Below are 13336 nucleotides of genomic sequence, written 5' to 3' on the forward strand. Positions count from 1 at the left end.
AGTGCTACAGAAGCAAGCCATCTTTATTTTCTCAAGTTCATATGGGAGACAAGCAGAGCATTATAGAAACTGCAGACAGAAGAAAAGCTTTAGCTGGCCAAACCTGCGAACAGGGACTTGCTCAGAACATCCAAAAGCAAAATGTATAGTTTATTTATTTATTTAAATAACCCTCTGTGGGGGAAAGGGCGGTGATTTGTATGCAAGCTACCACAATTTTTATATATAAAAACATCCCCAAAAAAACCTGCAGCCGTATGCAGTCCATTAGCAAAGTTAATGCTGAACTGTCAAGCAGAGCAACCCATAAATAATACATTGGCGAAGTCACAAGAGGCCATGCACCCGTGCGCACCTCTCATCCCTCGAGACTGACACTTCAGCCCCTCTACAAGGCCACATTAATTGTCTAATTCAGAGGCAATTAGGTGGTGGTGAAAGGCTGCGGCCTTGCAGCCAGCTGGCCCTGATAATGGAGGACGGGGCTGCAGGGCCGCCAGCCAGAGCAGACAAACCCTCGCAGCCTCAGAGCACAGAACAAACATCCAGACGCCACTCTGACTCAGGCGAGCGCCAGGCTAACGCTTAAAAGCAACAGACAATTCACACGATGGCTAATGGGCTTGCAAGTCAATAAAAATAAACATCAGTTGACATAGCTAGCCTTTTTGAAAATAAAAAATTGTTTTGCTCCTTTGTGGCATTTAATAGAAGCGACATGACTGAAAAGACTAAAGAAAAACTAGGTAGTATGAAGGTAAGAAGATCTCCAAATGTGTGTGTTCAAATACTTGAACTGACGTAATTTTTTGTTCACTATGGGCACTATTTTCAAACTGATGTTAAGCACAGCACTTCCACCTTAGCATGCTGCGCCTCATTATTTACACACAACAAGGTTTATGTGCATTAAAGGGTACTTCAATTCCCTGAACAAGTAATGTAGCATCACATGTTGGTCCTTGTAAAGTCACACAGGTCCTAATTATGGTCCATTAACTGTTATCAGTTTGTCTTAATATATTCCATCCATTGAGACCCCACGATATTGTAACAAGATCAATGTTCATGTGTCAAAGGATGTAATGTTTTGACTGATAAATATGCTGTGTTACAATGTTAAGGTTGGATGAAAACAACCTTAAAAACACATAAAACAAACAAGAACAGTATACTGCTCCACAACGAGACTCTAAATGGAAGGGAGTGTGTGCATGAGAGTTGGCTGTAGGGTAAAAGAGGGTGCCAGGGGAGGGTCACATGGCCACTCCTGACATGCCATCCATCACCAGCCCCAGCTCCGCCACCACTGCATCAGTGTCCCTCTGCAAGCCACAGCTGACCCTCACCAACCGTGCTGTGCCCTTAGCCCCTGCTCAATTAGACTAGAAAATAGTGAAAAATGTCAAGTCAAATGCAAATATTATACAAGGTGTGATTGCTTTATTGAATGTTTCATGAAATTCTGCAAATCAATGCAAATTAACTAGTTTCTTATTTTCTTCTTTTTTTTTTTTTTTTAACCCTCCACGTTTTTTTTTTTTCTGGATTAGGAAATCCTAACAGCAACTGATTACTTTGAAGCAGGGATGAAATATCAATTTCTTTTAAATGGCTTCCAGCTACTGGGAATTCAGAGTCAAGCGCTGGCTCCAAAAAAGCCCTGTGCCAACTCATTAGACCTCTAAAACCTCCTCCTCTCCACCACCACCCAAAACCCCAGCCCCTAAAACCAGAGCAGATTGACTGCGTTCTCTCTGTAGAGGGCTCTTTAAGGCTGAGGCGGGCAGCATGCCACGGCCTCAGCGACACCCCACATGGTGCCAGTCTGTCTGCTGATCCTGTCTGCTAAAGCCATGTTAGCGATATAATACATGATGAAAATTTTTACAGCGGCATTCCACGCTGCTCACTGGAGCTCAAATGCTGAATAGTTTCAGGCTGCAAAAAACTGGAAGCACTAAGAATTGCCATGGTTTGTTGAAGTCAGCATGTCGTCTCCTGATTGAACAATAAACACCAGTAGCAGGAAACAAACCGTGAAAAAAAATAAACAAACAAATAATAACTCATTTTGGAATGGGTGGTCAATTGGAATGATGGATGTAAATTTCCATCCTTGACGCCACTTGTCGTAATTAAGCTATGATATATTCAAGGTCATTTTATAGGCATGTGGCCTTGTGCATTTAATTGAAACACACCAGTGTCAAGACGGTACAGTGTATAAATGTGTTCATGCCAAGGTGAATATTTATGAATGACTGGTGCAATAAAATGAAAAAAGCACATATCCAAAATTTAGCTGTGGGTACTGCAAAGTTATACAGCAGTCAGGAATACTGGTTGGGAAAAGACAACAAAAGACTCTTCTACCATTCTGAAAATAGAAATGTTGAATATGAAGCATGCATACTATTAAATTGGTAATAATACACTGAATACCTTGATCAAGTTTTTTTTGAATATGAAATTCATAACATTTATGAATATGGATAATATATGTTTTTTTACTGTTACATTTGGACAATTGTAGACAGTTAATTTAAGAAAATATTAATTCAATTAAAGATTGTGTGTGTTCATAAAATAAGCAGACATCAGTGACTGAAGTCAAAATTCCTTAATTGGTTGACTGGTATTGGGAAGAAAATGTATAGAAGAATATTACAAAAATATATATTTTAAGGAAAAACTATAAATGCAAGACATTTTTTTTTAGTGCTGCACGATTAATCTAATCGCAATCGTAATCGCGATGTCAGTCTGTGCGATTACATGAACGCAAAAACTGCGATTTAAATGATTAGTACATGGATTGGATCGGCAACATATCCGATCCATTCTCTCATCCTCAAAGTTTGCGAGCTGACTGAAGTCTCACTTCAGTCGGATGTGACGTGTTTGGTCACATGACTTTCGATTCGGAGACGTATGGTTAGACGCCGCATGACGCGCTGCATCGTACGTCAACGTCGCCACCATATTGCGATAGGCTCTGCTGTGGCGTGAAGGATATACATGTCTATGGAGAGAAAAGCATAAAATGCCTCACTCTTGTGCTGCTTGGGGCTGTACAAACCGCTGTACGCTCCAAACCAGATCCCGGGGGATTACATTTCATAGGTTGGACAATTGTTTTGAATATATTTGGCCATTATAAAATCCCGTTTTATAAGTCTTAACCTTAGCTAAGCTAGGCTAAGCTAGCGAAGCTATGCATTCCTGTGTTCAAGTCAGCCTCCAAACAGCGTTTTGGCTAAACGTAGGCATTAACTATTTAGACTGTTCTTAGCTGTTTAGTTAACTTTTTTCAAACTTTGAAAGTTTCCTAAAGAAATTCACCTCAGTTTACAAATCTTAACCTTAGCTAAGCTAACAAAGCTATGCATCCCTGTGTTCAAGTCAGCCTCCAAACAACGTTTCGGTTAAACGTAAGAACTATAATACGGGATTTTATAATGGCCAAATATAATCAAAACAGTTCTTTAGCCTTACCAGGGTTTGTCGTTCGACAGTAATGAGTTTTTTGTGATTAATTTTGTAGAAAATTGCATTTTGAAAGCACAGAGCATTTCAGGTTGTTATAAGTAGTTTGTATGTTTCACTTTGAAATTAAACATTTCACTATTAGTATGTGACTTTTCATTGATATACAAGCAAGTGTCCTTTATCATATCGCAATATTGATCTCAATAATCACAATGTCTTTTTCCCCAAATCGTGCAGCCCTCCATTTTTTCATGATGAGGTGATTAGATGTAAATATTTTATAGAGATTACGGAAAAGTGTGTAGTAAAAAGGAGTTGCCACAAATAATTAAATAAATTATCAGTGATGGAGGTTCCATCAGATGTTGGTACTGTAAGAGAGTCAGTATTCCAGCATTCGTACAGGACCGCAACACAAGGTTTGAGGTATCTGAACATTGGCCTGGCAGTGCCTATTGCACGGCTCACCAGTCAGTCCGCAGACTGCTGGTTACCTCACTGTTTTCATGTTCCACTGGACCTGCCTGCCAAATAGCAGGTTCTGCTAATTAGTCCCCACCACTCCACTGATTTCGTTCATTTTAGCAAGTAAAAGTGAGCTCAATTTGAGCATTTGACAAATTGACCGTGTTCAGAGGAGGAATGCAGATCTGCAGGGAGAAAAGACTACTCCAATTACGGATGTTATAAACTAAAAACTAAGATGAGCAGGCCAGCAAGAGGGGAGAAGAAAGAGAAAAAAAAAAAAAAAAAAAAAAAAACACCTATAATTCATTAAAATAAATAAAAACACCCACCCCCACTTTTATTGTAATGCATTGTGTGCATCATTTATAAGAATTACTATAATTTTTCCTTCAACAATGCCAGAGGCAACGACAGACAGTGGAGTCGGCTTTGGCGGATTTAAGGGTGTAGTTTTGGAGTTAAAGGCGGATTCCAAGGACCAGGCTCTATTTATAGCATGCGCAAATTCATCTCGCCTCACCGCCTCTCTCTCGGGGCCAAATCACGGCAGCGATGAGAGGCCACGCTCAGGCCTATGGTGCTTCAATTAACGAGGAGAAGGGCAGCACCCCCCACCCCAAGAAAAAGGAGACTGCCGGCATTCTTAAAAGGCTCAAAATAACACACATGATGGCAGCAGACTTCATAAAAATAAATAAAAAAGATCCAAAAGGAAAGTTAAGAAATTAGCTTTGTTAATGTGTATTTTTGTATTATTATAAAAATTGGGCGAAAAATTAAAGGATGTATACCAAACCTAAAAGAACTTTAGAACTGCCAGATTATATTTCCAGAAGTTTTTTAGCTGTTGATCGTTCATAATATTAACTATGAAACCAGGGCAAAATGTGTCCACTCTTTCAAGAGGATCAATCATGGACAAATCAGAAGTGATCACTGCAGTTGACCTGTCTGGGAAAGAACACAAACACTTGTCTTTCATCACATCTCCTTCCTTTCCTCACCTCTTAACACACACAAAAACCACAGCAAACCAGCAACGAATTACGCAGTTGTATTCAACACATCAGTTATGAACTCCTGGACACACCCATATGTGATTGGTTCAACAAAACGTACTACACAATGCAAATCTACACCACTGGTTATTTAATAGTTCAAGTTCTGTTATTCCTGCACTCGGCGGATGCCATGCACTCTTGGAAGTTGGAGGGAGCATCTCCCATTGGGGCGTTTCCTGCCAACCCACTCTGTGCTTTCAACTGGGTTGTGGGTGGGACATGGGGGTTAAGGTGAGGCGGGTGGGCGTTTGGCCAGGCGGAAGCTTCCTGACACGGGGAACCCGCCGCGCAGAATCAGGATGAAACCGGCTGCCGCATGAATCACCAACCACTCCCACCACTGACTCCACTCTGCCACTTCTGCTGCTACAATTAAAAGCAATCTGGAGAACAGCAGCGGCGTGCTAAAAATATTCACACAAATAACAAGCTTAATAATTCCATGCCGGCTCAGAAATGAGACCTGACATGCTCAAAAGGCCAGGAAGAGAGTAAGACACAAAACCCCAAAAAAGAGGGTTAAACGAATTGCCTCAATATATATGCATCTTAGCTATTGAATTATTCACCATTAGCCGGGCGGTTAAAATTTTTCATGCATGCTCAGCATTAAATGATCATGGATGCTGGAGCAGAAGATGAAGGTATCAGACATTCAAGGACTTGAGCAATTTTGTGCACCCCACCACCCATGACCAAAGCTCAGGTTTGGAGAGATAAGAGAATAAGTGCAAATATTCTTACCTGTGCCATCGCATTTAAATACCATCTACAGGACCCGCGATTAAGGCCCCTTGCCTGTTGCTGGGCGTGAACGATGCAGTCACAGCAAATCACGCCCAGGAGCTTGTGTGCTTCCCCCAAAACCATTTAGTTTAGAGGAGGGCGAGAAAAAGTGAGCAAGAAAATGCCCCCGGCTTACTATTATTATTCCGAGTGGCCAATTGCAAACCCGACCTTTGATCTGTTTAGGTTGCTGGGTATTTGCATTTCATAATGAGATCAAAGAGGCTGGGGTGCACAGCGGTGTGGAAATAGTGGCAGCGAGTTGCGCTTTTTCCTTTAACCTCAGTAGAAATAGCTGTGGTATGTGGCCAGCACAGGGCATTCCTCCTCCTCCTCCTCCCTGCACTACCGCGTTACATACAGGTGTGGGAAGAGAAGAGCGAGCCACGCCAGAAACAACAATCTCCTCGTTTGCTCCACAGCTCATGAAACAAACATTTTAAGCATTTTTTTAAAAACTGGTCAGGAACCGCTCAAGGTTTTCTTTGGCAAGTGAGTCCTCCTGTGCAGGCATGGTTGTTGGGAGTTGCTGTTTTCGGCGCCTGGCCCCATGTCAAGTTGACGGTCCTCGTGAGGAGTCGGCGGAGGGGCTGGAAAGAGGTGCGAAGCTGCGACCGGCACACGCACGCAACACACACAGCCGCCCCCACAGCCGTTCGACGGGTGGAGAGCTGCCATCGGGCCCTTTGGAAACAGACTGGGTCAAGGAACACACTGCGGATGGGATCCCAGCCCGGAGGAGGAAGTGCCATCTCTGTGCCATGTGTGGGCGCCTCCATCTGCCGCAGCCTCACGTTTCCAGGGTGCCTGATCAGATTATGGCCTGCTTCATAGCAGGATTACAGACCTGTTTTGTAAACAGAGATTTCCAATCTCCAAAGGACAGCAAGAGCTTTTTTCCCTTTATTCGTCCATGGGTCGGGCTGGGGGTAATCCTCTGATGCCTTTAGTCCATACATTTACTGAGTTTACAGCGAGCTTAGTGCATGTTGCTTGGGCTCGCTGCCTAATTGAGGTCAGACGTTTCAGGGAGGAGGGGGCTTAGAGGCCCCAGGAACAGTCGGGTCAGGTAGACCCTGATGGCTTTACAGGCAGAGCATGTCAGGCCCTTCAACTGACAAACACGCGAGACGACCCACTGCCAGATATCCTGATGGCAGCAACGTGTGCTCCTGACTGCCATCCTCTGGTCCTCAACTTGGTGGCGGCCAAATAGATTATTTGTGCGTTAATATTTTGTGAAGGCACTGATCCACATCTTGTACAAGGTCGGGTACATCTGCTGGGGCTGGAACGAGCAGTATCAGCCAATCAAAATGCAAAGAAAAAGCAGCTATTTGTTTTTTGTTGCTCTCAGGTTAACTACTGATACCACAGAAACATGGTTATCTAAGATGACAACTTTAAGGGTGGGATTCTGATAAATGCTTTAAACTGGAATGTAATACAATGAGTTAACATTATGGTTTTCAATTAGAGATTCCTTACAAAACGTTCTGTTTTCGTCCATTGATTCATTACTTGAAACATTATCGACATGCTGGCATTCAGTATCAGAGTATGATCTTATTTCTCATTCCTATTTTTAAGGGTCTAGAAAATGAAACATGTTCGAGAAAGTGTTGCTTGAACTAACTAGTCTGAAATAGAAAATGCATGAAACAAAGTTGTGAGTACTGACACTAAAACCGGGAAAAGCTGAAAAATCGGTGAAAACTTTTTTATTTGTATCACACAGTATCGGAAATGCTGCGGGCTGTTCGGTGGGTTAGCATTCAGGCAAGCATCCTGAACCATAGTCCGTTCTGAGGCACACGTTTCCACAGCAAAACATTTTTCAACATCCATCCAGCTTTTGAGAGCTAAAACTCAAAATCAGGCCTTTAGACAGTCCAAGAGGATGTAATAAAGCGCTATCCAAGGAATCAAAATGAATGCTCATGAAGCCCGCCTGCATATCTGCCTCCCTCCTCCCAACTCCACATTAATATTTTTTGACCTTGATGAATTATCTTTTCTTATTGACAGCACTTATTGATATTTCTTAAAAGCGTTGGCTAATGGAGTTCTATTGAGATGATTAAATGAGTTGCCGGCGTCCGGATTAGCCCAGTCTCATTTCTCGGCAACAGCCCGCATTATCATACAGAACAGACGCGTGCGTGTGCTGGGTCCTAAATTCCTGTTGCCGACATCTCTGGGGGAGCTGCGGAGTGATGGCTTCACCTCGACCTACATTCACCTCGAAGACACAAACGCACACGCCAGCCAGATCTATTACACAGCACACCAGCACACTACTGGTTGCATAAAAAAAGCGTAGGAAACACAGTCCATAACCCAGTTTATCCACAAGATCACACTATTCTGGACCCCCCCCGCCTTCCAAAAATACAGCTCTCCCAAAAAGTAGTCCCAACAACGCTTGTTGCGCCAATCCTGCTTCGTGAAACCTCACACTCCCTCAGTAAGCAGGCGGCAGCGGCTGCAGCAGAGCGATCCCGACGGACTCACGCTGCACGCCCAAATGCAATCACCTTCAGAGGAGACGACCAGCGTGAGCTCACTTTGATTTCAGCCACCTCTGGGTACTACATGCAGCTGATTATAAGGCGTCGGCAAAGGAGCTGCCCCCTTTTCATGTCTCGACATACGCGGCCCTGCTGCGAGGGTAATGACATGGAATTCGGCAAGACAAGATTTTGCTGGCCAGATAAAGCAGGACTGATATTCCTTCAGTCTGGGGACCATTCAGCACAGACTGTGGACTGCACTATGTTTCCGTGCCTCCACCACAATGCATTATGTGAGGAGAGGAATGTGGCAATTAGTAGCGTCAATGAGAGAGCCATTTCCCTGATGCGAGGCTATTCGGAAATGCGGGATGCTCCCTGAACCCAGGCTGAATTCCTGCAAAATAGAGTGCTGTTCCTAGGGAAGGTGCTCCAATGAGTCAGGGCAGCAACCTTGCACAGGGCTTTCAGTGAATATGAAATGCAGAAATCCATTTGTTGTGTGTCAGTAAGCTCTACAATGCAGCCCAAGAGGAGTGGTGAAGGGGGAGGATGGGAGGGAGAGAGAAAGAGAAAGACAGAAAATCTGAACAGAACGTCAGAGTATTTTTTCCCCTCCTTGTAAGAAATTCTGGGTTGTCACAGAAAACATTTTAAGGTCGAGGCAGGCAATTTTCCCCTCACAGACATTTAAGGTAAATATGTAGAGATGTTCACAATGACTATGGAACCCGAGACAAAACTAAATAATTGAATTGTTCAATTGGATGATGAAAATCTTTCAGAGCGAGAATGTGACATTCTGGACCCCATCTCACCTCCCTCTAGTCGAAGCACCTCTTAGTAATTACAAGCGATTTTAATTAAAGTGTAACCGCCATCCATGAAAGCTGGGAGCAACACAAATTACGGACGCTTGTCTGTCACTTGGAATGGTTTACTATGAAAAGAAAATGTTAAAACTTGCATTCAAATCAATCCACGCTGCTGCACAAATAAAGAAACCAAAAATGGTGTCAATTCTTTATCATTCAAACTTAGACTATTTTATCTTTGGCTCTGGTCGTTAATGTAAATCATTGAATTAAAAAAAAATTACAGTGAACAAGTTTGAAAAAATACTCATTCATTTACAAAAAGCTCCTGTTAAAATTGAGGTTGTGTAATAACAAGCAATTCTAACCTGTAATAATAATTATTTATCCTGTAAACACACAATCCTTTGAATAACTATGTAGAATAATAAATGAAAGCTAAACTAAGTTTTGCCAGAACTTTTAAACCATAACCACATATGTAATACCAAAGTAAGCACACATCTGTATACATGCACACACACACGCCTCAAAAAGGGGTGGCATACATCTTGTCTGTCAGCAGTGAAGTAGCGATTCTAGTGCCAATAAATGTCAACTGAAAGCTCATTCTAATATCAATTTCTATCTCCGCTCTTTCAGTCATGAAGGCAATCAGTACGGCTTCATCTTCCCTACATCATGTGCTCCTTGAGATGATGACACACAACTGGCTGTGGCCCACATAATGGAGCTCCATCACAGCATCTGGCATACATAATGCAACACTTGAATGGGATATTTAGTGGCCGGGCTTGTATGTGAGGGTCCACCTCCCTATGAATATTAACGTGCACCATCTCCTTGTCACATGTTTGGGAGACACATGTGACCGAGAGGACAAACATTTCCATTTAAATGATATGGAGGTGAATTGGCAGAGAAGATTTTCACATTTTTTTTCTCCCACCACTGCTCATTTTAAAAAGCACAGTTAATGGTGCTTGTGAAAATTCTCCCACCTTTAGTTGCGAGTTACCAGCAGGAGGAGGAGGGAAGGGGGGGAGAAAAAAAAAAAAAAAAAAACGACAGCATAATAAATGAGAACAATTTCACCCATTAACCTTGGCTTTCTTGTCAGCTGGAATTCAAAGCGGAATTCAGAACGCTGATTGAACCTAAGTGGAAGAACGCCACTCGCATGCAAATCCCAACTGACAGGCATGAACTATTTCCACAAAAAAGAAAAACGCACAATGAGTTATAGTGACTACATTGGGTAACCTTACCTTCCAGCCACTGCCTGCTTCTCTGTAGTAGGGGAAATTGTCACAGATCCACTGATAGATCTCACTCAGAGTCATTTTTTTCTTTGGAGAACTGTTGATGGCGAATGTGATGAGGCTGGCGTAACTGTATGGCGGCTTTCCGTCCTTGTGCTGCTGCACTTCCTCCTGGTCCAGGGTGGTGTTGGGGTCAAGCAGAGCGCTCTTCTTGGCCATGCCGGGCCCGTGGGCATTCTGGGCGTCGGCCTTCTGGATGGCGGCCCGCATGCTCAGCTGTGGCAGCCAGTCCATGGAGGTCAGACTGCTCTCCAGCTCCGACGTCATGGTGGGACCGTGAGAAGGTGGGTCTGCACGGAGCAGGTGCGGAATTGTGGTGCTGGAGGTTGGGCAGGGCAAGGGGAGGGGAAAAAAACGAGGTGAGAGAGGGTGTGAAACGCTCCGTCTGATTTGGGTTGAAGCTGTAGATGGTCTACAACCAAAATTCAGACCTGGAAGACAAGAAGAAAAAAGCAAGGGGTGGGGTTAACTATCTGCTATCCGAAACACAGAACAAAATGCTTGAATTCTACAGCCGGGCTGCTGTTGCACCTCGGTCCTCAGGGCTTCTACAGTACGGAACAATTTAACGAAGTAAAAGATGCAATTTGACAAAACGCATGACCACAAAATACCCATGCACACACACGCACACACACACACGCACAGGCCTGTCCGTCTGAGCCTCAACCTCCTCCTGCCTCAGCCCCACACCCCTCCAGCTGACTCAGAGCTGAAACCCGAGCCGCAAAGTGAGTAAATGCTGGGGAATTGTTTTCACAACTGCCAGCCAAATGGGGGGAATGGCTCTGAAGGAATTCCGATTCTCCCAAGCATAGTAACTGCCTCTCTCCCTCAGACCCCAAGGCGAACGCTCGGCCCCCTCTCCAGTAAACAAGCTACCGTGCGTCGTGTGGACATCTGACCAGACATCTCTTCTGTCCCTTCCCTTCCACTTCTGCTTTATAAATAGCTGCACTGCATGCAGGCCATGACTGAAGGTGCATGGTCATCCCTCGTGGTCATAGCCACCAGATGTACAAAGGTATGAGAAGATATTCCTGTTTTTCAGTTTCCTTTACACCAGTGAATAATAATAATTCCCCAAAGAGACATTGTTAAAAATAAAGATTTAAAAAAATCCACCTGGGAAGAGAAAATGCAGAAGGAAAGCCCTTATTTATATTCATTACTGATGGTAGGAGGCTGAATGGGAGCCTCTGAAATCTGATAAAATGGAAGAGTCATTAAAGCCACTGCTTTGATTTCAACAGGGACTATTTTATTTTTTTAAAACCTACTTTTGTCATTTTATGACCCATTTTGTGGTGAGAGCTTAGTCATGACCTGACAATTCATCTGATTCTTTTTTGCATGTGGGATCCCAGACATTCAATGATGCGCAACGGACCAGCATTTAAACAACCTTTGACTATAATCATTACATATGCACAACGAACCTCTGAAGGCAAATGAGGGGAGGGACAAAAGCCAAAACACATTATGAAGCATGAAAGTGCATTTATGACCATATCCTAAAAAGAAATATAAAATGAAAAGAGACTAATAACAGCACACCCAGATTCTGTATATTTTAATATTAATTAAAAAAAAAAAAAAAAAAAAAAAAGTTCTGGGCTGCATTGCACATGCAGCAGCAGATGATTGCAGCACAGACAAAGAGACCGATAGAATGGTTACTGGTGCAATGTAGAATAATGAGCACATTTAAATAGCCACTAGTTTGTAATATAATGTGAATAGAAAAATAGCCTATGAAAGAAAGTGTTCAATCTGAAACCCCCCTAGGGTCCTATCTCCAGATTTTACAGGGAGACCGATCAATAAAAATGGCATGGATATCAATGAAACAGTGCTCAGCTCTACCAGTGGCCTAGGTCTCTAGTTGCTGAATAATTAAAAATACAGTCATTAATAAAATGTGTCCAAATTAGTCAAAAAAAATCTATATAACTATATAAATATGTAAAAATATCTAAAAATCTGTAGCTATCTATTCTTACACAAATCAGTCAGTGTTATGACCAGTAAAAGGTGAAGTGAATAATATTGATTCTCACATTAGACCTTGTAGTAGGTGGGATAGATTAGAAATGATGTGTTAGAAGCAGAAAAGAATTGTAATTGCAGTGGCTCTTGGAGGATGTTCCCGGTCAGGACCAGTTCAGGGGACAGAAAAAGAGAAAATTGGCAAGAGGTTCATGAGGACAGTGAAGGGTTGCTCAAAAAGTAAATGGCAGTTCAAAAAGAAAGATAATTTGTTCCCTTTGAACGCATTTTTGATAAATATATGGCTTTAAATTAGGGCTGCACGATTTGGGGAAAAAGACATATTGCAATTATTGAGATCAATATTGCGATATGCGATATGATAAAGGACACTTGCTTGTATATCAATGAAAAGCCACATATTAATAGTGAAATGTTTAATTTCAAAGTGAAACATACAAACTACTTATAACAACTTGAAATGCCCAGTGCTTTCAAAATACAATATTCTACAAAATTAAATAAATCACAAAAAACTCTTTACATTACTGTCGAATGACAAATCCTGGTAAGGCTAAACAACTGTTTTGATTATATTTGGCCATTATAAAATCCCGTTTTATAGTTCTTACGTTTAACCAAAACGTTGTTTGGAGGCTGACTTGAACACAGGAATGCATAGCTTCGCTAGACTTATAAATGGATTTTATAATGGACTAATATATTCAAAACAATTGTCCAGCCTTACCTATAAAATGTAATCCCCCGGGATCTAGAGCGTACAGCGGTTTGTACAGCCCCAAGCAGCACAAGAGTGATGCATTTTTATGCACTTCTCTCCATAGACATGTATATGCTTCACGCCACAGCAGAGCCTATCGCAATATGGC

General features: G+C 42.5%; 1 protein-coding gene across 3 annotated transcripts in view; it reads right to left on the reverse strand.

The window, feature by feature from the left end:
- The window catches only part of foxj3 (forkhead box J3), a 72659-nt gene that overhangs the window by 37384 nt on the left and 21939 nt on the right, over positions 1-13336 (reverse strand). For all 3 annotated transcript variants that reach the window (XM_028999321.1, XM_028999322.1, XM_028999323.1), the window contains exon 2: positions 10404-10888. In XM_028999321.1, the coding sequence (XP_028855154.1) occupies positions 10404-10888 (485 nt within the window). The remainder of the gene's footprint in view (positions 1-10403; positions 10889-13336) is intronic.

The sequence above is a fragment of the Denticeps clupeoides genome, chromosome 12, assembly GCF_900700375.1.
Source record: "Denticeps clupeoides chromosome 12, fDenClu1.1, whole genome shotgun sequence".
NCBI lineage: Eukaryota > Metazoa > Chordata > Actinopteri > Clupeiformes > Denticipitidae > Denticeps > Denticeps clupeoides.